Below are 23,906 nucleotides of genomic sequence, written 5' to 3'. Positions count from 1 at the left end.
AGTTGTGTTTAATTTCAAGATACAACATACACACAGTTAAGTTCTTTGAAAATTAGCTTCATTTTGCATAAAATCTTACCTTCTCGTATATTTTACTGATTTCATCATTATTGCTAAACACCAGCTGCACCGTGCCGCAGCCCGATGCCCACACGATTTTCTGCACTGCTCGGATCACGCAAATGTCTGGGATGTACTTCGATGCCTGGAAGAAATTCTGATGAAAAATACAGTTCCATTGAATCCATTATTAATATTGTTTTTAACACTCTCCTTTTTACAAACAAACTAGATTTCAGAAACTATTAAATTCAGTGATTAAAATGCCGTCAGACACTAAATAAAGGAAGTAAAAGTCAGTTAATGTAAAGTGTCCTTTACCTCATCAGAAATCTGCTGGGCCAGGCGGATAGCTACATTGCGCAACATACATTCAGAGGCAGGGTTGGGAATGTTTTGCAGGGCACTTTGAAGAACCAGCGCCTGGTCGTGAGTCGCCTGATTTATCTGCACACAGTCACGAAAGAAAAAAAAAAAATAAATTAAACAGAAATAGACATGTCAAGGCCGCAGCAGGTAAACAACCCAGGAACCGGTTAAACTGGTTTGTCTGTTCACAAAGAAAGAAAGCGGGGACTAACCGGAGAGACGGGAATATTTCCGTCAGCGTTGGGTTGGCAGGCCTCGGCCACGGCCTTCACATGGCCGAAGCCGACCGCAGTGAGGAGGAGCTTGGCGATCTTCAGGGCATTGAGGTAAGCGCCTCGCCGCGTCTCCATGTCCGCGGACGGGAGGAAGTTGTTCCTGGTGAGCATGCTTAGCACCAGTGGCAGACCGCCACTCTTCAGGAAGTTGTACTGGAAGTCACTAGCATCCTCACCCAGAGTGGCACTAGCTGGCATCAGCAAAGCATACACAACCTGCAGCAAGAACAGGCAGAGAAACCTAAACTTAGATATCTTCATTTTGAAAAATAAGAAATATAACAGCAGTTTGCTAACAGTAAGAAGGAGCAAATGTGGGAAAGTAGGGAGAGCGGGTATAGTGATTTGTAATAACTTGAACAAAAATAAATTGGCTTTAGCTCTGTAACTGGTGACATGCTGGTTAAAACCAAGATATTTTCCCTATTTGTGAATGCAACATATCTAAGCAGATTGCAGTAAAATTAACACTCTTCAGTATATAAGTTGTTACTGAGGGATGAAGAGTCAAAGTTAGCCATTTGCAGTATCAGTGAGGTTTTAGATGAGGTCAGTCATTATTTTATCCTTCCAAAATTTCAGTGTAACCTCCGTCTGTCAGAGTTTGCTTGATCGAGAAAAGTTGGCAATATTTTGGAAATCCTAGAGGTAAGCTAAGTTACTATGTACTTTAGGAAATGTACGCCGACATAACATGCCTAAAACATTTTAAATGGCAAAATCTGTAATGATTGTGACTTTCTAAATATTTAGTGACTCTACAGCAACTGTCCTCTCAATGTGCAGTGATGAACGCCTTAGAAGAACATATGGAGCATAGCTCTTGTATCTTTTCATTCTTAGAGAAACTGGAATTGACTAATTTGGTATCAGCAGGTTACAGGTTTTTGACAATCAGAAAGAATTCACAAAACTTAGATGGAGGGTATATCTCTAGCATTTTGTCACCCAAAAGTACACAGAGCCTTACCTCAATGAGGTAGAGCACTTGTGAAGGTGATGGGCCGAAGAAACGCGAGTCCAGTGACGGACTCAGACTGTTCTCTCCGAGCTTGGCGTGGTCCAAACACACAGCTCTAAGATTCTCCACTGTGGTGTTATCTGTGTGTACAGAAAAAGCATGAAATTGGTCAAGGAAATAAAACTGTGTGCGACGTATTTACAAAGTTCACATCAGACTAAAATGCGGAAATAACTCTCCGCATCAGGGTGTGTTATTTACCTGGAGGCATGAGCTTCATGAGAACTCGAGCTCCATCTCTTAGTTGAGGCATGTTGAGGTTGCACCCGAGGTCGGCTACTTGCCACAGGAAGGAGATGTAGCGCGGGTGTAGCGACATAATCTAGAAATCAGAGCGAAGGGTCTCATGTTATTTATGTTTGCATCGTTTCTGTTTTAAAAGGATATTAAAGTTTCAACACAGCCGACATTGAAGTGCGATAGCTAAACAGTAGAGATAGTTGTGCTATTTGAACATTTAATAGAGCCCATGCTTGTTAACTTACCACACCAGGAAGACAGCTCTCAACTTCTGGGTTGGGCCCATCACTGTAGTGGTTTCCGTGGTTACCAGGAGAGCCAGTGGATGAGTCGGATGAGCTGTCTGGGCTTGAGGGCATGTTGGCACTCACCTGGGTGAGCTTGGCTGTGATCAGCTGCATAATGAAAACAAGGTTTAGTTAACGGCGCTTAAGGAGTTAAGAGTTTGAGTTGCACGCGCACACACACACACACACACCGTTTTGTCCTTCAAATTAAGCTGTCCAATCAGCTTCCTGTCATCAGCAGGATCAACAACCTCCCCACCAATAAACAGCTCAATCTTCGTGTGTGCGGCGTTGGCCTTTATCCTGTTTAAGATTCCCCGCCGGACCGAACCGATGGTGTCATTGGTGTGTGACCAGATGTCTAAATCATCCACCTGACGTCCTTGGTTCGGGAAACGGACGATCAGTGTGATATGCTTGCCCCGGAAAGCTCTGCACAACAAAGGAGACAAAGAGGTTTCAACGGAACATTTTATAATGATGCAAGAAGCTGAACAAAGAGTAAAACAACAAAAAAAAAACAAACTTGAGTGTATTCTCAACATTTTCTGACCACAGAGCTACAAACAGACCAAAGAGGAATAAAATGACAATTTAATGATTGTACCTTGACATAGGCAGTATAGTCCTCTCCTCATGGTAGTCGCTGTCGCACTCATTAATGTATTCCTTAAGCACAGTGAGAACCCGCACCATGCGGATGGCCTCCTGCCGAGCACAGTTAATGCTGTCTTTGTCTCCATCTAACACACACAGGGTGTCATAGGACGCCTTCAGACGGTCAAAACAAGACTGGATGAAATCTTCATGAATCTCAACCTGAAGAGAGAGGCGATGGGAGAGGGGGGGGGAATAAATAATAAATACCTGACTACCAAACATTATGAGCTCTAAATGCTTTTTTGCACATAGCACGAAGAAGTAGACTCAGTACCTGGTTGACTTGCAGTTTTGGTCCGAGATTGGTGTAGATTTCTTTCAGCAGGTCTATGGCTCGGTTTGCAATGTCGTCACTTCCTTGAATCACCACCTAGATGAGAAGCGGGAAGGAGGAAATTAATAAATCTTCGCTTGGAATAAGAAGATTTGCAACTGACTAAGAGTGAAGAGATTTCATGGCTCGGCAGGTTACAATACTAAACACGACAATATTTGTAGAAGCGGGACCCGTGTCAAACTGGAAACCAGTCTGTCAGGATGATTATGGTGAAATAAGCGCAAGCTATTATGAGTCTCAAATATGAAAGTAACTGCTTTAAGCTGATGCCCCATATCCTTGTAATAAACTTTTATTTACAAGGAAATAATGCAGCTTCTCTTCAGTTGAGAGTTGATTGCTACCGACTGCTAATAGGGCCGGGTGTCAACACTTATCACTGAAGAAACCTCAACCACCTGGAAGTTGTTTGTGTCGAAGCATTATGGGTACTTGGTGGTGGGGGAAAAAAAAACCTACAGTGACAAACGAGATACAAGCACTGTAAACACAGAGAATGCTAAAACTAGCAAACAAATAGCTGATAATGCTGAAGTTAGCACTTATTTTGTAGCCACCACAAAAAAAAGGCTGTTTCTCAGTCTTAGTTTAAAACCTTTTTACATGTATTAAATATTTATTCAGGTTTTAAAAATTATTGCTTCTTGGCATTCGGACAACCGATGACTGCCGAGCAAGAAATCTGCAATTTGTGGATCAAACAAACCTGTGCTGAATTAATTGTACCGATTGCAGATACTCAATTTTTTTTTTTTAATATTTCACACACACACACACAAAAAAAAGATTCCTGATCTGCCTTAAACAAAATTTAAAACAAATCCTGTCTTATTTTGTCTTTGTGAAACCAATATCATTCAGAGCATCGTCTCATGACCTGGAAATGTCCCGATGCTCCTACTCAACGGTAAAAAATAAACTGTGACAGACCCAAATGACTGTGCACTGTGAGAAAAATCCTGCAGTATAGCGTGAAGCAAACAATGCTGCGGTGTGCAGCCTCTGAATGCTGTGCGGTGGCACAGATCACCTATCACCTACAGTGATAGATCACCTACAGTTCTTCTTTTCTTCAGGATTTACTCCGAGTTTAAATCTTAATCGTGTGAATTTCGCATTGTAGATTGTCACTCCTACAACTATTGAGTTTCTATGGATAAAAGCAAAAATCTACTATTTTCATCGTAAACCTTGAATTCCTTTCAGCTAATTAAGCAGCTTCTATGCTTTAAAACAAGAAAACAAAAGTGCACTGAAACCATTTCTGAGCAGACTGTACAGACCGCTGAGTATCCTCAAAGTTCACATCTGTTCAAAGTTTCGGAAATTTGTCAAACAGACATTGTGCATTAGCTTTAGGGACAGAAGTGATGACACAACTGTAATATTAATCACTTATTTGATAGAAATAAATGCAGAAGCATTCATCTGTAATTGCTGCAGCTACTCTCCTCACCCTCCACAAGTAGTCCAAGCCGATTAGTTCCAGGTCGTCCATCATGTAGGCCCTGCGTTTCGCTACCAGCTTGCCTTCCCTGCAGTTGACAGCCTTGAAGAACCTCTCGAAGCACTTCATGCCGTTCTCTGTCAGAAGCGACGGATCTAACTGTAGCACATTGTTCTCAAAGAAGTCCTTGTTGATGTCTGGGTCCAGGTCTGGCTCGTCCCCCATCAGCTTTGAGTACCTTTTAAAATAGAAATAAACAATAGAAGTTAGTTAGTTAGTGTGTGTGTGAGTGAGAGTGAAAGTGAGAGTGAGAGAGAGAAAGAGAGAGAGAGAGAAGCCCAGGATGGACAAACGTAGCAAAAGCCAAAAGCGAGGAGGTCTGAGTAAAGCTGTACCATTTGAAGCAGGCCTCGCGGTCGCACAGAAACACAGCATTCTCAGCTAGGCACTTCCAGATCTGCTTCGCCTGAGGAGCACACAGCCACAGCTGGCCGTCTTTTAATAGGAACCTGGAAAGAAGAGACAAAAGCTGCAGTGGGGCAACAATTCCCTGAAGGCTGAAGTCCACGACAACTTTTTGACGGAAGAAAACAGTCCTCGATTAGACACATTGGTTGCAGAATCAATTTTGTAGCAAACCTTTGGCAACCAACTATGCCTAATTTTAGCAATTTGTATTTAACATTTTAGATTACGCATGTTAGCCTAATTTTTAAGTGGGTAAAATTAATTTTTAGACGTAGGAAAGGAAAGGACGTACCTCAGAAAATTAAGCCGCTCCTGTACTTCCTGGACGTGACTGTAGCGGCTTCCCGGTCTGACTGTTTGAGGGTCAAACTCTGCTTGTTCTTCTGAAAAGGGACACACACACACACAACAAATCAGACTGCAGACCGTACACCCTGCAATAGGGATGTCCAAACTTTTTGTTACATGGGCCAAGACATCCAGTTTTAATTTTTTTTTTTTTAATGTCTCAACTGACATAAAATGTCAAATAGAACATTTGGTCAATTCCGGGTAATAAGAACAGGGTTTAGGTCATTCTTTCTTTAAAAATGCTTCCTGTACTTAGCCAAGTTTAGTAAATACATTAAAAGCAGATTTGGGCGCAGCAAAAAAGTCAAATGCACATCAACCACAATGACTTTTAAGAAGTCACGGAATAGATGTGGACCTTGCACAAGCAAGCCAAAAGACTGGTTACTTAAAGATGAATACTTTGTATTTTCTACTGCTACAAGATTGTTAAAGTCTATAATAATCTTTTGCCCCTAATTTAGAAAGGAAAACGTCTTCATTTAAATTCTGTCCTATGGGATCAGTTTTCTCCAACTACAAAATCGAAGTCTTTAGCTACCTTTGGACAGCTGCCTCATTGTCTCCATGTAGGCTGAGAGATTCTCAGCCACCAGGGTGACCAGAGCGTGGTTGTGCTGCAGCTGGTTGATCAGGTCGTGGCGGTAAAACACATGAGGGCTTCTCTGCGTTTGACTGAAATGGAACAAGGAAGAGGAGGAATGTTTGACATATAGAGACAAACAAAAGGGCGAGAAAGGCAGAAAACATGGAGAAACAGTGGAGTTGAGTTTAAAAACTACGTGTAACCTGATTAATAAAAACGCTGCACCTTGATTTCTCATTTGGTACAGTGTGTAATAAAAAGAAAATCTCTTTTGGGAGATGTTTGTGTATATTTTGTGTGTTTAACCAGAAGAGCGGTTGTATCGGTAAAGGAAATTTCTTGCCTCGTTTCCGCACACACACAAGCCTTTAATTCAGGCAGTTGTTTCTAAAATATAATCATAATCTTGTTTCTAAAATATAATCATAATCTAAACTTGCGAACGTAAATTTTTTCCCCTCTCAAGTTATAATTCAATTGCACATACTGTTGTGCATGCTGTCAGATTGTGCAGTTTTTCCGGCAGTCACATTTATAGACTTCAGCTCTATAAAAAAAAAGCATTGACACAAATAATGCAATAAAAGAGATACTTCAGGAAACTGAAAACATGGATCCAAGGCATGAAATTTCCCCGATACGCTGCATTGAATGATTTGAAGTGAAAAGAACTGGCCGGAGGAAAAGTAGGGCTTCATCTCAAAGGACATTTTAATAAACAACAGAAAACTGTGTCGACTATTATCTGTATGAGCTGCAGCTCACACTTGATTACGACAAAACTGAACATAAAGGCTCACTAAACTGAGAATCTTTGCTGCCAGATAATCTAATGCACACATGCATTGGTTTTCTTTGACTTAATAATCATATTTTCCATTTAAACATATGAAACCTGGTCCTTCAAGTCACTGATGCTTTGATACTTTTAGAACAGAACTGATAAGAAATTTTGAGGACTTCCCCTTAAAAAAACAGAACATATTACTTGTTTCAGTGTTTATTTTAAACACAAACACCTCCACTGGGAAATTTCAGACTGCATGATTTCGTGAGAAAGCACTCAAAAAAAAAAAAAAAAAAAAAAAGCACTTTAACCTGACCAACAACTCGAAAAAACCTGAGGTACAAGTAAAAAAAAAGTAGATGGAGTTATGCATCTTAAGTTATAACTCATCCAACTTTTTGAGTTTTTGACTAACCCCAATTTCAACCCATAAATGTAAAAATAGTCATTTGAGATGAAACCCGGAAAAGAACCATTTAAGCTGATTTGTGGCAAAGATTGACGTTTGATGTAGTTTACGTTGTAAACTTCTCAAAGAGAAAGTGAGGCTTGACGAAAAAAAAAAAAAAAAAAAAAAAAAAAAAAAAGAAGAATGTAGAGCCACCTTCATCAGAAACAAGTACAAAACTGAGGTGTCTCAGCAATCTTACATAAGTGATAAAAACCAATAATGTGAACTTTTGTTTTTGCCTGTTGCATTTTGTGAAAACTGAAAGCAACTTTTTCTGTGTGTGTGTGTGTGTATATATATATATATATATATATATAATATAATATACACACACACACACACACACGCATATATATAAAAATTAGAAATCTATTCCAATTTTACCTCAGGTTCTGAGGAGCTTCTCCAAAGAGGCTGCAGATTTCCCTGATCTGCTTCAAGGCAGGGATAACCCACTTGTCATTGGTACGAAGCTCTTCTATGAAGCGATCAATCCACTGAATCTTCTGCGTGTCTCTGTCCTGTGGGTGAAAAGAAACCGCACTCCATATTTAGTGACTGTGTGAGCATCTATTTGTTACGTTCACCAAAATAAAAAAAAAAGGTGAATGTTACCTGTGAGCAGCTGTAGTCCAATATCTTGATGTGAGCACTAAGAGCCTGATCCATGATGTCTACAGGGACGTCGTCGCTGTGCGCCAGGTTCCAGAGCAGGTTGAGGACCTTGTGGGCCATAACGCCGTCCTTATCGTCCTCGGCCAAACGCCGGATTAGCTCAAGCAGTTTTTCACGCTGCTTCTTGCTAGCGTTGGTCCAGCTTGCCTGCAAAAACAGGAGAGGAATAAGCGAAGGCAGAGTAGTAATCTAGATTTATCACATCGATGATCTGCTATGAAGCAAAGCATTTAAATTTGACTGAGATAAAAACAACAAAAACAAAGTGCAACACTTGCATGTTCTGTGGTATTATTCTTACCTTGAAGCAGTCGAAAAGATGATCGAGCTGCTCGGGTGAGAAGTCCCACGCCAGCTTTGCCAAGAGATCATGGACGTTCTTCACAATAGCCTCATGCTTACCAGCCTGCACATAGACATAAGCAACACAGAAATATTGTAAACATTAGACTTTAATAGTGAAGCGGAAATAATCTGCTTGAAACCATCATTCTTTTTAAACATTAATTGCCAACATTAGCTTACAGTTTAATATTTAGGTGCACTTCTAAAATCAACAAACCTGAAAATCTATTTCATTCCCAATCTGACAGCATTTACAGAAAAATTGCAACTCAAACCTACTCCATTACTGTCATTGTCATAATTAGCATTAGCATAATTTAGATTAAAAAAAAAAAAAGAAAACAAAAGAAAAACCCTGAAGCTCAAAGAAATTTGTTGGTGGCCACAACTAGAAATGACTAAATCTCATCTTTTTCCAGTCTGTAAAAGCACCATGGCTGAGCAGCGGCAGCTCGTGGTGAAGAATGGTCTCTGGTGAGGACAATGTTGCTGACAGGAGAAGATAAAGTCGACCAGCTTCAGAATTACTGGGGAGCTTAAAATGCAGTCAGAGGAAGAACAAATGATGGAAGCTATAGGATGCTTTCTTGCTGCAGAGATTGCAACACTTTCAGCAATTAATAGCAGCACAAACCTGAACAAAACAAGGTTGCCATGTTTCATCTTTTTGAGCTTTCAACTCAAACTTAACTTTTATAGAACAAGCTGGATGTGGAAAAGTCAGAATTAAAGTGAAGGCCGACGTTCTTCAGAATATTAACAAAAAGACTGACGTCTTAAAGTGCTAGCCACACTTATCTTCAGAAGATTCTAAAGTTTGCTTACAATGATAACCGTGTAATTTAGTCCCTGTGTTAAAGCAACTCTTCTATTAAACAGACTGTAAAGCTACCTCTGGTTCCATTATAATAATGAATTCCCACTTTCAACAGGAAGGCTGGAGGAAAACATTTTAAATGTTTTTTTTTTTGTATTTTCCTCTATTGTAGAATCGCCTTATTAAACACGATCTGCATAATAAATAGAAAACTAAAACATGCTTAGAGGTGGCGTACCTGTGCAGCCCAGATGTTGTCCAAGTCCTGCATGGTAAGAGCTTTCTCTTTTATGACGAAGCGAAGGATCTTCTCCAGCTTCTCGACATACTGCGGCTGATGCAAACTGTCCCTCAGCACAATAGAAAGGATGTGGTTTTGCTGGATCCATTCCTGATGCGGGAAGAGCAGAATTCATTTTACGGGCACGAAATTCACAGAATGTAGTGCTTCTGAAGGCTGCGCTTACCGCCATGCGCTCTGCGGTCAGCCACTCCTCCTCCTCAGGGTTATGCCGGTGAGTGTAGTAGGAGACGCTGGAGATCACCTTGTTAACTTCGTTTAGTGCATTCATTTTGCCGTTAAAAGAAGAAATTTGTAATAACCTGTCGAAAGAAGCAAAATCCAATTCTCGTGTGATCACTCTACAGATGTACGACGGAAACAGTCGAGCTTTAAAAGAGACTCAAGTACCCACCTAAGAATCATTTTTAACCTAAAAATCTCTAAATTCTTCACCGTCTCCTCCTGCCCCGGTACACGAGAAGCCAGATTCTTCAGAGACTTGATTATCATAGACAATGCGTCGTTTTTGGCTTCGTTCTTGGCCTCTTTCTTGAGCTCCTCGTCCGTGAGGTTCTCTAGAAACTGGGGAACCATCTCGATGACTGGAAGGAAGTACTTCTTTACTGTGTGCAATGTGAGGAACTCGTAACACTGGCCAAAAGGCCTGCAACACAAAACGGGACATCAAGTCACATCAAAAAAAAAAAAGTACATTTGGAAATGTTTTGTTGATGAAATAACTGTGACGTTGCCGATTCTCACTTGATAAGTGCAGCGATGATCTGGACGTTCAGTGCTTGGCCGCTCATGAAGCGGTCGTGCAAAATTTGAAACCCGTTTAACGTGCCAAATTTGTTTATTAAATCAACCAGCCAGCCCTGCGGACAGAAAACACACCGTTAATCTTAAGGGGTTGCTTTATCCGGAGTCATTATTTTGCAATTTGAGACCTAATTAGGCGTTTGTGATGTGAACAACTTCCTCTTAATTATTTCACTTATGTTGCCGGTTAATCCAAACTGAAAAAGAAAGCATCCAGAAAAATATGCCCATATAGTTTTAATCTCGCAAGATTTTTTATTTTATTTTTTTTTAAATAATCCGATTAAAAACAACTGTATAGAGACTAACAGCATTACAGGCAGAGCTCAGCATAGTGATGGGCTTTGTGCCAATAGAGGCAGACAGGCGAGCAGTGCTGCAGTGCTGTTCACGATGACCCTGAGCCCACGCTACATTCATCCACCTTTCACTGGAGAATCTCTACTCCCTGATGTTTCTAAATTCTTTAACAGTGTTACAAGAATTAGCCTAAGATTAGGTTCAAGGTCTTGCAGAGGGAGCGATGTTTTTATTTACTTAGATAAACATAGATGTTTTTTTTGTTCAGATACTTTTAATGAGGGCTCTTAATCATGCCAGTTTACAACTTCAGTCTCAGATAGCTAAAGTTGACCTAATTACCCAGCAGAAGAGGAAAATGGCTACATTTCTGGATGATTCTTTAACAAAAAAGGCAGGTTTTAAAACAAAGCAATATTTGGTTAAATATGGCTTTTTAAAATAAATTTTTTTTTTATTGAAAAGTTATCAAATTTCACCTTGGGAGATCTCGGGTCAGGCGGACGAGCGTAGAGCTCGTCGTCAGCCAGCTGCGCTCCAGCGGGGACGGTCTCAGAAGGCCGTGTGCCGTTGTAAATGTGGAACTTGCAGTGGGGATTGAGGGCCATGGCCAGCAACTCCAGTAGCGGGAACCAGTCCTGAGACAGCTTGGCCACGCACAACTCCACCAATCGGTGTGTGTTATTAATGATACACCTCTGAGAGACAGAGACCGGGGAAGAAATTAAAAGTTAAGATGGACAGTGTTAGAATGAACTGAACAAAACGCACATGTTACATTTTGACCTCTTTATCGAAGACATTTCATTATGAAAGTATGGAATGCAACAACCTCAATTCAACATGAGCCAGGATGTTGTCATTAAAATGCCAATACGCTGTTCCTTTTTACATTGATTATGACTAATTAATGTGTCTGAAGAAAACAGATATTCACCTTTAATATTTTACTAAAATTCAAAACGGTTTTTACCCTATTTTAGTCATCGAGGTACTGCACAAGCAACAAGAAATGTGTTAAAAAATACAACTTAAGAGCCAACATGCATTCAAATAAAAAGTCAACATTGTTCTGACCAAAGTCGAAAGCAAAAACAGAAAAAACAACAGAAACCATTTCCCCCAAAGTCCCTTGAGATTCCAGAAATCAATCTTCCCAAGACAAAAGCCAACCTCGCCTATTTCTAGCAATAACATTATTGATCGCTCCTCGTGCTGCTGTTTTCCCCCTTAGATCTTCAACAACTGAACATAAAACTTAATTTTGGGGACTTGTTTTCAAACGTAAAAGGTCAACGCAGATTTCTGTAAAGATAGAGCCCCGATAAACACTCACATGTATCTCAAACTTCCAGCCGCTGACTGCCTCATCTGTCAGGATTTTTGTGAAGGAAATGGTTAGACCGTCCCGGAAAAACCTCTGACATGCCTCACATTTCACATCCAGTCCTGTGAGGAGAAAACAAGAAGAGACAAACTCACAACATTAACATCAAGTGTGAAACATTCAGCTTAAACAGGTGTCAGGGTACAAAGGTCTTCAGGAAGTTTTGCAAAGATGTTGGCAAATAGATGTGTTTTTAATAGAGACAAATGTGTTAAAGCAAATTAAAAAAAAGGATCATGAACCAAATGTGCTTATTAGGGAACTTGTTCTTATTCCGTATATACTTTTCTAATCTTCCACAGAAACTTTCACTGTAAGAGTAAAAACTACATCTTTATTATCTGCACGAAAACCTTTCCATGTGTCAAGGCTGATGCAGCAGTGAGTTACTGTGAACTCAACTCTTTTTATTCCAAGGAACAATTTTTCCTATGTTTTTTTAATACATTTGTTTTTGATTTAAACCTTTAAGTCATTTCAGCTAACTAAAAATGTTATCTTAAAACAAAGGCTGTAAATCCTTATTAAAACTGCCTCAAGAGGGGATACATTTGAGTTCATTGAGTACTTCAAAGATCAACTTTGAACTTAAGTTAGAACAAATATATCTAAACCCAAACTATTGAGCCTGTTGAATCAGAATGAAGATTTTGTTACTTTGTCTAGCAGTTAAAATATGAGGGGGGAAAATGATTTTTCTATATCATTAAAGATGCAATCATGATGTCACGTTATGCCCCAAATTTTTGTAAAATTCTTAAATGGTAATGAGAGGGAATTCTACAAATTTACTACTGACTTGTTGCCTCATGAAAACAAAGAGAAGTCACTTTGGTTTAGACTATTTTAGCAGTTACAGTGAGATCCTCTCTTGGAAAACACTGAGGAATGGGAATGTTGGGAATGTCCGCTCAGGACACCCGAGATGCTGGATTTAATGCAAAAAGTGTTCAATTTGTCATTTTTTCCCTCCTTGATGGTTGCTTTTGGGTACATATCACATTTTACTCACCTGATAAGTTACCAGGGGGCTGAAGTTAAGAACCTTTTTAAAAAGAGGGACATCATGAACACTGGAGATATTTGTGCCCTTGTAAGAGTTTGTTTGCCTTCGAGAACATAGTTGACGTCAGGCTTATTTGTTTATGTACAATACTTGTAGAACCCCAATAGTTCTAAAATGTAAATTTATATACAAGGGGACAAAAAGTATAAGTTTCCACATAAGGAGTTTGCCTTATGGTGAAAAAAATATCACCATCTTTACAGCCCGATTTAAAAAATAGAGCCCTTAAAGAACGTCAAACAAAATATAGGTCAAAGAACATTTCTGAATGGATTTTTAGGTTTGAGACATCAAGTACAACTGATTTTCAATTAGCAATGCTTTTTCACAGGTTTCAAAGCATGGTGCTAATCCACCATTTTCTACATGAAAAGTATCATGGCGGGCCAACAACTTTGTGTATAAACACAAACTTGCAACAGTACTGCCAACATAATTTGTCTAATAAACATAATAGAAAAAATCTTCACATTTTACTAAGAAATAAAGAAATAAAATCTGTACCCTCTCTCACATCATAAGTTAATTTGAAACAAATGTCAGCTGGATGCTAATGTCACAAAGCATTGACTAAAGAGAACATGCTGCACTTTCCTACCTTTTTTACTCAGGTCTATAGCAGCTTCCAAGAGGACTTCTAGCTCTCCTTTTGGCAAAACTGGAACCACCCATCGAGGCCTAAGATATATTAAAGAAAGATAAATCAGCAGAATACCAAAATAATGCAGAAAACATGCATAGCAGCGCCATAAATATTGTTCAGCTGCATCCCAAGCTCCTTAAATGCCAAGTCATTGAGAAGTGTTTTCCACTGCGTGTGTGAACAACTTAAACTTCTTTTACTAAATTTAATTTGGAATACATCGACATACATAAAAATATCTTAAAATATGTTAAATGCAAACTGAATTAAAAGCAACAAGGCATAAAGTGAAAGATACTTTTAAACAACTTAACAGCAGTCAAATGTTTTTCATTTGTAACAATGCAGAGCAGGACAGGGTGGACCGACTCCACTAAATCGGAGCTGGCAGACGAGCAGATACCTGTTAATCATGTCATCAAGCTTCGCCAAGTCAGTGTGAGGAAAAGCAGGCTCTTCCTCTTCCAACTGAGGGGGGCCTTCGCCCTGGCCCTGCTCATCTGGGGGGCTCACGGGGGAGTTCTCATTAGATGAATTAGGAGATGAAGTCTGGAGATAAATAAAAAAACGCGAGAATAAATTTGAAGAAGCTTTAAAATGCAGGTGGAAGACAAACACTCAAAAGAATACTTCATGTAGCAAAGACAGCAGCTACAGTATCAAATATTGCAATTACGCCATCAGTTGCAATATATCTACATTTTCATCTCCTCCTCCTCTCCCTCTCTAATTAGCATCCTTGGTGCTGAAACGTGTGTCAAGTGTGGGCAACTACTGCAGTAAAACTCAATCCACCCATGCAAGGACACAGGTTTGATTAAATTCAAAAGTGCTGTATAAAGGAACCACTTCCAACCAAAATATCATGGCTCAAGTTTCAGGCTGATTTCTCTATGAATCGGTTTTTATATCTGTTAAACGGCTTAAATAATTAAACCTGAAAGTCTTAGTCTCAAGATAGGAACTAGGTAGCAGTGAGTTTATACTAATTCAGGTCTGATATGGACAGAAAACACAAGATATTTTCTTTTAACTGTGTAGCTTTTTGGTTAACTGATAAAAAAAAAAGGAAGTGAAAACCTGCCTGCAAAACTATTCTGCATTTTTAAGATATGCTTATTTATTTTAGTCATTTTTTACTTTTCCATACACAAGTCAAAAAAAGAAAAACAAAATCATGCAATGCTGAAAAAATTAAAAAAAAAATAAAAACACAAAACAAAAATAGATATTTAAATTTCTGTCAATGGCAAGCACCCAAAGTGTGCACTGAAAAAAGTGTAGGTGGAAGCATGAGCTTTTTATGCCTTCACTTTAACAGCTTTATAAAATCAAAACAGAATGTTTCCTGCATATTTTTTTAAATATACAGGAAAAGGAATTACAGCTCAGTCTGTAGACTGTTTTGAAAAAACAAAACAATCATAAACAAACCTTATTGTATTTGTTTAGCAAACAATTTTTACACATCTTTTTCAAAATTTAAAGTTTTAACTCTTCTCAACAATTAATCCACACCTGGATCCCTCTAACTTAAGTGCAATCATTTTTAATGTGCGTCATGACATTTAAGCGAATTCTTCTCTATTTATTTATTTAATTTCAAACCACTTGTCGTTATATGTTACTAACACGCATTTAGTCCTTCTGGCTTTATCATACGATTATAAACTTTTCTGTTGTACACACCTGCACAAAAATAAAAAGTCCATCCAGATCCTATAGATCTGTGAGCCAGTAAAAGACGGGTCCTATACAGGCTTTATGGTACGTTTTCTATTGTTCTGGTGGGTAGCTGAACAAACACACACATACAAAGACACAGGTGTTTTTCCTAAAATAAGCCTTTCTAACAATACTTGTCAATTCATCATACCTTTAGTGTTCGCAAAACACACCGATGCTCATTTATCCCCACTGACGCACAACAAAAAACGAACGCAGGGATAATGCGTTCGAGGTAGAAACGTATTAATTAGCATGTGGGAGAATCCCAGGGTCGTCAAACTTAAATGATCTGATGAAGCATCTCATAAAGAAGCAAGGGCAAAAGGATTTTCCTTTTCTTTTATATCTAAATGATAATGAGAAGCTGCGCATTGAGAAGAAAAGAATGATACGCATTGTTGAGTGGGATCCATATCTGAGAAATATAAAATGTGGGGGAGTACGGTTAAGGCTCCTTCTGCTTGGCTGACCTACATAGGCAGCTTGCCTCTCACATCTCAACACAGCTCATCTCTAACCACCACAGGCCTGCATGTGCGCACACACACACACACACACACACTTTAACCATCACTCTGGGGTCTCTATTCATTCATTGCCTCCCTTTTACTCTCTCACTCTTTTCCGTTCTCTTCTCTCCCACCCTTTAGGTCCCAACTGGCATCTTTGTGTTGCTAGGTGGGAGCAAAACTGATTTAAAATGAAAAAAATAAATAAATAAAAAATACTTTACTAGACTGAAAATGAGACTAAATGTTGACATGTGCAGTTTGAGGTTTACCGACCTGGTTCTGTGGCAGTGGGGGTTGGCTCTGAGCATCAGGTGCCTGGCCCTGGCCCTGACTGTCGTTGCCCCCCACAGGAGAGCCACGCGTGGTGGCCGTCATGCTCGCCACAGGGCAGATCTTGGCAATCTTGGCCTCTTAGGGAGCGCTGGCCAGGAGGGAAATCACAGCCACCTCAGCTGTGCAGCGGAGGGAAGAGAGCCCGAACACACGAGAGAGGGTCGCAAGCACCTGGAGGTCTGGGTGTACCGCTGAGACCATTGCATAACCTGGTGAACGGAAGAGGATCAAAGGTCACGCTCCTGGCAGCCCCAAAGTAATGAGATTTTCTTGTGCTTTTGTCAAAGAAAAAACAAAAGAAACCCAACTCTAGTCGGGTGCAATGTCTTTATCTCTCATCTGTAGTTGAAGGATATGACTGAGGCAATCTCGATTTTAATCACAGGTCCTCCAAGTAAAAATATCACTTTTAATGAAAAGCACAACAGAGCATTTCATCTCTACGTGAGGTTTTGCCAACTTGTACAGGTACAGGTTGAGAAAGTACAGGAAGTTAAAACTGAGCAGATCTTGATCATATTTTACAGCAGATTGTTCGCATATTCAAATCCTTTACGATGCAACATTACCTTATCACCGACCTATGCTGGTGAAAACCTAAGACTGGGTTGAGAGTGTATGACTAAAGGTCAATAATGTGACTGAAGACATTTCACATGTCCATAATCTTTCAATCATAATAAAAGTATGTCTCCGTTATAACAGAAAAGCCTTAAATGTTTTTTTTTTTCTTCAGTTTTCTTGTTATTTTTAGATAAACACAAAGTGCTTCTGTGGACCCTTACAATTTTATAGATTGAACACCCTTATTTTCATATTTGTAGCAGCTAGTTTGAATGACAGTTGGATCAAAAACATAAATGATATCTATTCAGATTCCAGGTTCTTGTTGGAAGGGGTGTCAAGAACACAGTTATGCAGTTGAAATATTTTTTGCAAAGTCAATGCATCTTTCGTCATGAATTTTTCACAGGTCCTTTAATACAGTACCAGAAAACTTTGCATAACACCTGAATTTATGCTATAGATTGAAAAATAACTGGACAAAACCAAACTTATAAGATATCTAGTATATCCTTAATATTTTTTTTTGCATTTCAGCTTTCTACTAAAACATGCATGTTAGAATAATCAATTATTCTGTACCACACAAAATATAATTTCAAGGCAAGGTACTCTGAAACACTTCAAATCACACAATAAGACATACTGAAATATGTCTGATAACAAGAGAAACTTCATTTCATGTCGTCTTCAATCTGAAATGTGGAAAGAATTCAAAATAATTCCACATAATTGCACATCAGGAAACAAGAGCCGAGGAAGTAAATGAAAGTAATACCGAAAGAGTCAAAACTCACTGCAAAACTTTGAATATAACACACAACCACAGGATACAAACACATTCTAAGTATATACACTTTTTTAAAACAAATTTGTAACCTCACACATTAAAATAATCTGGGTTAAACACTGTGAATACTTAAGGTTCTGAACAGGATTTAATTTCTTTCTGTGTGAAAGGACAGAGTCAGAGATAATCTGTGCACTGCTATTGACCAACAGCTGTCATTTACATGTGCTGACTGAAGTGAGTACCGAAATCTTTGAACATTGCTAAAGTGAAACATAGCATGAAAGAACACAAACCCCACAGGCTTCATACCAAATATTTCCCTGCTGCATAGAATGACTCTGCACACACACACTCCGGGGATGTTTACAGCAGATCAGTTGTCTAATCAAACACACACACAAGATTCAGCAGGGTTGTGCTTGGTAATATCTTTCCACTTCATCTATCCAGGCAACTGACTTGTAAAGTTTGAAAAAATAAACTAAATCATGCAATTTAAAAAAAAAGGGAAATAATTTACCTTTCACACTTGAACACCTGGTAACAAATTCTGTTGTTTTTTTTTAACTTCCTTTTGACTACATTGATCAACGCTACCATGATACAGTCTTTATGAGGAGGAAGGACAGTACTAAAATGTTCATCGGTTTTAAGTTAATTAATCCAATATCAACAAAGACCCATATGACAGAGTGCCATTATTTCCATTCATCACACGGCCTCTGCTCAGCTGAACATTCTGCGCAGGAATACCAAGAGTTTATCAGATCAACTCACGAATGCAAAAACAGAAAAGACAGCAAAATCAGTAGGAAGGTGCTGACACGCATTAAATACTAACAAGTAAACAAACTCAAAACTTAGAAAAAGAAGCTAGAAAAATATAACTGTTGAACCTCTCACCGTTTATTAACAAGAGTTATACTGTACTTTTTAAAAAGTATTTATTGAAACATTATTTTCTAGTGCTTATGTAAAACTAGAATGATTACTACCCAGGTGTAAAATGTCCTTTGCTTCAGCACCTTCAATGCTAGTTGAGTGTACTGTCTGTGTGACAGAGGGCATCTCCTCCACTTTGGAGACCCTCAAGGCAAAATCTGGAGAGTTTCTATGTATTTTTAAAAGCTTTTAGTATTTAACTACCTGCTTGAATGAGCAAGAGTTGATTTTATGACACCAAGAAAACACGGTTTATGTTTAAGTCCTTATAAAAGTGAAACAAAAACCAGAAATATGTTTGATTAAGCGGCTACAGCAAGGATATTTTGTGCCCAATCCAATTTAGTGACCTGATCCGCTTTCTGCCATTTCAAACATATCTATCCTACTTGTTGCAAATGTTTTTACCGAAATTTTAAAATAATGTAACAACAGATTTCCAAATGTGTCGAAAATGTTATAGAACCTATGTCAGAGTGGGTGACTTGAAAAAGTTACTTGCTGATCTACAGCGTTGTGCGAGTTGGTGTATAGAGCTCAAGGTAGTTTGGTTTTTTCTACATCACACACAATGGGGTTCAGGTAATACTTAAATGTTATACAGTGCATTATTTAACTACACAAGTGTCTCTAAAAACTAGATAGTTGTCAACTTAAAGTCTATGTTAAGGAAATGTAGTCAGATTCAATAGTTACTGGCAAAATATTACTACTAAAAAGATCTATTGTGATTTGATTAGGGTTCAAAGTCTTGCATTTTATAAATGTCAACTCGTATATATTGGATCAGAACCAAAATAAATAGAGGAAGAGTGTAATAAAAGGTCTTCCAAAAATAACACAAAAATAGGTTGAATTGCATGGAAGATCGGGACATTTCTATATTTATCACAACCAGTCAGTAAAATACTCATCCACAAAGAAACATTGACCGATTAAAAAAAATGGTGGAAGTACATGAGAACAAAATATTGTATCTACAGGTACGAAACTGAGGTATGTAGGGACCAAATGGCAGCAACTGATATGAAATGGGGTTAAGAACTAGAAGGGCCGAATTGTCAAAATGCCAATAAACATCAACACAAACAAAGCAGTTTGTCATCCTTGCTTCCAGTTCAGTGCACACAACTGGATCAACAAAAGTTTTTTTCAAGATTCAAAAATTGCTCCTATTCTGCTGTATGGATGCAAAGCTGTATGGAAATGCTTACGTTGTGCATTTCCAAATAAAAATGAGGCAAGCATAAAAATTCATGAGACCAGTGGAGACATCTGGACAGATGTGTTGCCCTATTCTATACTAAATATAAAATCAAACATTGTTTGATTTTATTGGGGTTTTTTTCTTACTTGTTACAGGGGTTGGTAATGAATATTACAGTTCAAAAATAATCCCCTAACCCCAAAAAAAAAAAAAAAAAAAAAATCCTCTTTGAAACGGGATAAAACCTGTTATTTATACAACGCAAACATACATTCTGAAGAATTTAGGTCACAAGACAAGGTGCAACGCCGGCTTTTGAATATTAGCACTCAAGTTATTTCCAGGCATCTTGTTGATGGATAAATCGGTCGAATAAAATTAGCACGTTTCTCGTCGAGTTTCTTCAAAACTAAGAGGTCGAAAAGTTTGACAAGTACGCAGCAACATTACGTAATTAGTGCAACGACCAAGCATTGACACCTGGTAGTTTTGGTTGTTCACGCCGGTTCCTGTGGTTCGGTTTGGCTGGAAGGCGATCCGCCCAGACAGCAGAGCTTTGAGGCGGTGAAGGCCTTACCGTCCAAAGCCCACTGCGCTGTCACATATTCAGGCCTCGGCGTCCGTTTGGGCCTTGACGTAACACTCGCCCTGCAAATATGTGCTTCAAAAACGGACGATCCTAAACACACAGCATAGCTGCTACAAATATGAAATTTCTGATTACAAACAATCACTTGTCACACCGTTCTTGCTGACTAACTATGTAACGAGATCGCCATTTGCAATGAGCGACGGCCATGCTAACAGGAGCCAATCTAGACAGTTAATGTTAGCCAACTGTTAGCTAGCGAGTAAACATATTTGAATAAAAATAACTTGGCAGATTATTGACATGACTATATATGCTGGGATTCAAGCAATAAAATGTAGTTGACTTATCGTCAGTCTGCAAACATTTCAACATTACGAATAAGTTAGCTAGCTATCTTTGCAAAGGATGACAGGGGAGGCGTCTATTTCCTGAAATCCAACAGTGTTCTGATACGTATTCCTAAAGTTAGAACAAGGGTAAAACATTCAAAAATATAACATACTGGTGGGTTTGGAGGTAATAAATGTAAATAGTAGCATTTCTTTCAGAAAGCAATCGCGAAGTGCATTATTTAAACAAAAATTGGTTGCATGTTCATGCCGCTAACTTGTAAACACGGGACGTTTAAAGGAAATGTTTCTTATCAGAATGTAGACAGTATCGAGGTCCTTTTGCGGGTAGCTAACGTTAGCCTTAACTCAGTGAATTTAGAGACATATTCTTATGGCCGTAAATTAAATTCTATTTACGTTGACACATTCAGTAATTTGGTAGCCACCAGAGAAAGCAATGCCAGCAATTGAGAAATACAAGTATCGCTAAATGCAGCAACGTTACCTTGCACACAGCACCAGCTGACGCTAACAGTAGCTGGCTAACAATCAGCAGTCAACATACTGTGCTAAGCAGCTAACAACTCACCAGGAATTTGATACGACTTCCCCTCTATTCACTGGATACGTCCAGTCTCCAGCGATTGTGTCGTCGTATATTACATAAACGCGGCCTATATCAGTGGCAGTTTCGCAGGGTACCAAACCTGTTACTAGAAAAATCTAATTCCTACGTTTTTTCCTCCGCTTCTGGGTGTTTTTCCTGCGTCACCGGCGCGGTAACAGCCCCCTAACTCTATCTAGTCCGGTTTCTGGGGCTTGTCACCTCGGTCCCAGCAGTCACTCACAACTTGAATCAGCTCAACATGGCGGAAGCGCAGTCCGACACAAACGCTTCTTAGTAAAACAGGCCAGACTGCTGTGTGAACTCCAACACTCCGGCAATGTCTATGAGCTGGTTTGCATCACAACCCCGACTAGCTCTGCTTAACACAACACCCGCTGAATGGAAGAGCATAAAACCCCACTCAATTCCGATAAGAGACTCCAGTTCCAGTAATTAAATCCATTTCTGATTTTGACTGAAATGAGGCAGATACAAATGAACAGCTGTGGCAGTACACTATAACGCCTCCTGTCGGACGGGGTGGCCATACAAGAAAGCGACATTTTTTTTTGTTTCCTTTTAAGAATATAAAATCATCAAGCAACACCATATATGAAGTGTATAATGTGGCATGGCACAATAAATTAAATAAAAATACTAAACAATTACATTTACCATGGTTATAATTAAATAAAACATAATGAAATTTAATAAGTAAGTGTATTCCTAAATTTTTACAGGTGTCAATAATTTTGAAATAGATAGTTTAAGTTTAAGTTCACTGCTTAAAATCTAAAGCTCAAAACACTGGAATTATGTATATGTATTCTATATTTGCATAGAGATGAACAATTGCGTGAGGCCTAAAAGCCTCACTCCCTGATGCCCTTTCACTGCTATTGACACCTGTTATTATTAACACCAGTATTGATATTGCTGAGCACTACATCAGTCAAGATTTTGGCTTGGAAAAATTATTTAACATTACCACGGTCATATTTTTCAACAAAATAAAACCAGAATCCATCTAAAGTTTTGTTCAAATTCAATTCAAATTCAGAAATACATCAATGACTCCATAGGGAAAATATATGTTGCTGTGACTCATTTATTTGAAGAGTCATAAGTTATAAGTTAGGGCTTTTATATAAATTAATTTGGGACAAACTCTTGTTTATATTATCTATGCTTGATGGTGTATTTATTTTTTGCATTAGACTTCACACAATAACAGCCACATCTGAATCAACCATCAAAAATGAGGTTTCTAATCTTTGGTCTATTCTCAAGCATTTAAGATGTACATAAAATGTTTTCCCAGCTTGGGAGTACATAACAGAAACAAATAAATTTGTTTTAATTTATTATGTTGATAAAATAGGTACGTTTTCCTTTGTACATGTGAAGCTGTTGATTTTTTCAACCTGTACCATGATTATCATGGGGCTCCTGGGCCTGTACTTCAGGAAGACTCTGAGTATAACAAAATATCTTCTTGAAGGTAGGTGAAATTATGTTTGCTTTATATATCATTTTGAAGTTATAAGTTATCAAATTATGACATTCATAGAGTATGTCACTGAAAAGTTACCTTTTTTTTTTTACAACACACAAGATTATAATTTGGAATAATAGATTTTCTAAGAGGAAATCAATCTTTTACAAAAACTGGATATAAAAATTAAGTTGCTTCAGAGTTCATTTACTGGAAGACAAAGAACATGTCCTTAATTATAATGATTTCAGTCTGAGGTTTTAACTGCACCCTGCTAGTTACACTAAACTTTACCTTTAGCTTTAACCATCTGGATAAAGTGATTTGATGTATGTTTAGTATCACGTTTTATTCCTGCTTTATGTATTGATAACATTTATGTTTGATCCGGGAATTTAATAGAAATGTAGTTTTCTCTTTCTCGTGAGAGTTTTCCCAAACTCTAATGAGTTTGAGAATATCCCTCATTAAATTTATTTTTTCAAAAACATAACTAGAACTAGATATGGATAATTTATTTTGCAACCTAAAATGAGAGAGATTCATTTTAAAACAATGAATGAAATGTGTCCCTTATTTTTGACTTTAAGATGTTTTTTATTTTTTGTTGTTTTGCATATTATTTTAATTTGTGTAGTGTGTATTAATAAAGATTTATAGTAATGTGCATTAAAACCTGCCCAATACACCCGTTCAATAAAGAGGGGGGGAAATAAACAAATAAAACTCCTGTAAAACCGTCATCTTGATAAAGATGGTTTGGGATGAAACTTTTTTTTTTTCTCTCCTGCATACACACCTCACAACTTCAATACTATAGTTTACGTGAACTAGCAAACAAAACATATTTAAGCAATTATATTTAAAGTAGTACACTGTCACTTGTTTCTAGGGCAACAATTTCAGAAGCACATCTTAAATGACAAACTAACTACCACAAGCTGTCAAAGTTACAAACACTCAAACATCTTACCTGTAAGTCAGAATAGTCTGAATTGTAAACATGATGTAAGCATTTTTTTCGCTGTCAAAGCCATCCAGTCTGGTTAAAAAATCCACATAAACTGCAGAATATTATTGAGTCTCGCTCTTTAAAAAAAATCCTGTCTGGGTTTTCTGTCTCT

At 38.3% G+C, this 23,906-nt stretch overlaps 1 protein-coding gene across 5 annotated transcripts in view; it reads right to left on the bottom strand.

Annotated features, from left to right (window-relative positions):
• The window catches only part of usp9 (ubiquitin specific peptidase 9), a 42,406-nt gene extending 18,570 nt beyond the window's left edge, over nucleotides 1-23,836 (bottom strand). For 2 of the 5 annotated variants that reach the window (XM_015059618.1, XM_015059622.1), the window contains exons 1-26: nucleotides 21,270-21,704; nucleotides 16,191-16,459; nucleotides 14,081-14,226; nucleotides 13,633-13,712; nucleotides 11,918-12,030; nucleotides 11,061-11,279; nucleotides 10,222-10,337; nucleotides 9,872-10,123; nucleotides 9,644-9,779; nucleotides 9,415-9,567; nucleotides 8,316-8,420; nucleotides 7,955-8,161; nucleotides 7,724-7,860; nucleotides 6,057-6,190; nucleotides 5,457-5,547; nucleotides 5,092-5,205; nucleotides 4,706-4,934; nucleotides 3,187-3,282; nucleotides 2,860-3,071; nucleotides 2,444-2,684; nucleotides 2,211-2,360; nucleotides 1,927-2,047; nucleotides 1,675-1,805; nucleotides 642-920; nucleotides 382-507; nucleotides 80-217 (exon numbers count right to left, since the gene is read on the bottom strand). In XM_015059618.1, coding sequence (XP_014915104.1) covers nucleotides 80-217; nucleotides 382-507; nucleotides 642-920; nucleotides 1,675-1,805; nucleotides 1,927-2,047; nucleotides 2,211-2,360; nucleotides 2,444-2,684; nucleotides 2,860-3,071; nucleotides 3,187-3,282; nucleotides 4,706-4,934; nucleotides 5,092-5,205; nucleotides 5,457-5,547; nucleotides 6,057-6,190; nucleotides 7,724-7,860; nucleotides 7,955-8,161; nucleotides 8,316-8,420; nucleotides 9,415-9,567; nucleotides 9,644-9,779; nucleotides 9,872-10,123; nucleotides 10,222-10,337; nucleotides 11,061-11,279; nucleotides 11,918-12,030; nucleotides 13,633-13,712; nucleotides 14,081-14,226; nucleotides 16,191-16,292 — 3,828 coding nt within the window. In that variant the 5' untranslated portion in view covers nucleotides 16,293-16,459; nucleotides 21,270-21,704. Of the gene's footprint in view, nucleotides 1-79; nucleotides 218-381; nucleotides 508-641; nucleotides 921-1,674; nucleotides 1,806-1,926; nucleotides 2,048-2,210; nucleotides 2,361-2,443; nucleotides 2,685-2,859; nucleotides 3,072-3,186; nucleotides 3,283-4,705; nucleotides 4,935-5,091; nucleotides 5,206-5,456; nucleotides 5,548-6,056; nucleotides 6,191-7,723; nucleotides 7,861-7,954; nucleotides 8,162-8,315; nucleotides 8,421-9,414; nucleotides 9,568-9,643; nucleotides 9,780-9,871; nucleotides 10,124-10,221; nucleotides 10,338-11,060; nucleotides 11,280-11,917; nucleotides 12,031-13,632; nucleotides 13,713-14,080; nucleotides 14,227-16,190; nucleotides 16,460-21,269; nucleotides 21,705-23,755 lie in introns of those variants that run through there. The other 3 variants (XM_015059620.1, XM_015059623.1, XM_015059619.1) reach the window with 2 other exon arrangements.
• Between the last annotated feature and the right edge of the window lie 70 nt (nucleotides 23,837-23,906).

Source organism: Poecilia latipinna, unplaced genomic scaffold (genome assembly GCF_001443285.1).
Source record: "Poecilia latipinna isolate Pla-1442-1.1 unplaced genomic scaffold, P_latipinna-1.0 Scaffold1643, whole genome shotgun sequence".
Taxonomy (NCBI): Eukaryota; Metazoa; Chordata; class Actinopteri; order Cyprinodontiformes; family Poeciliidae; genus Poecilia; species Poecilia latipinna.
Note: the sequence above shows the minus strand (reverse complement) of the source record. Positions and strands in the feature narration are given on the sequence as shown.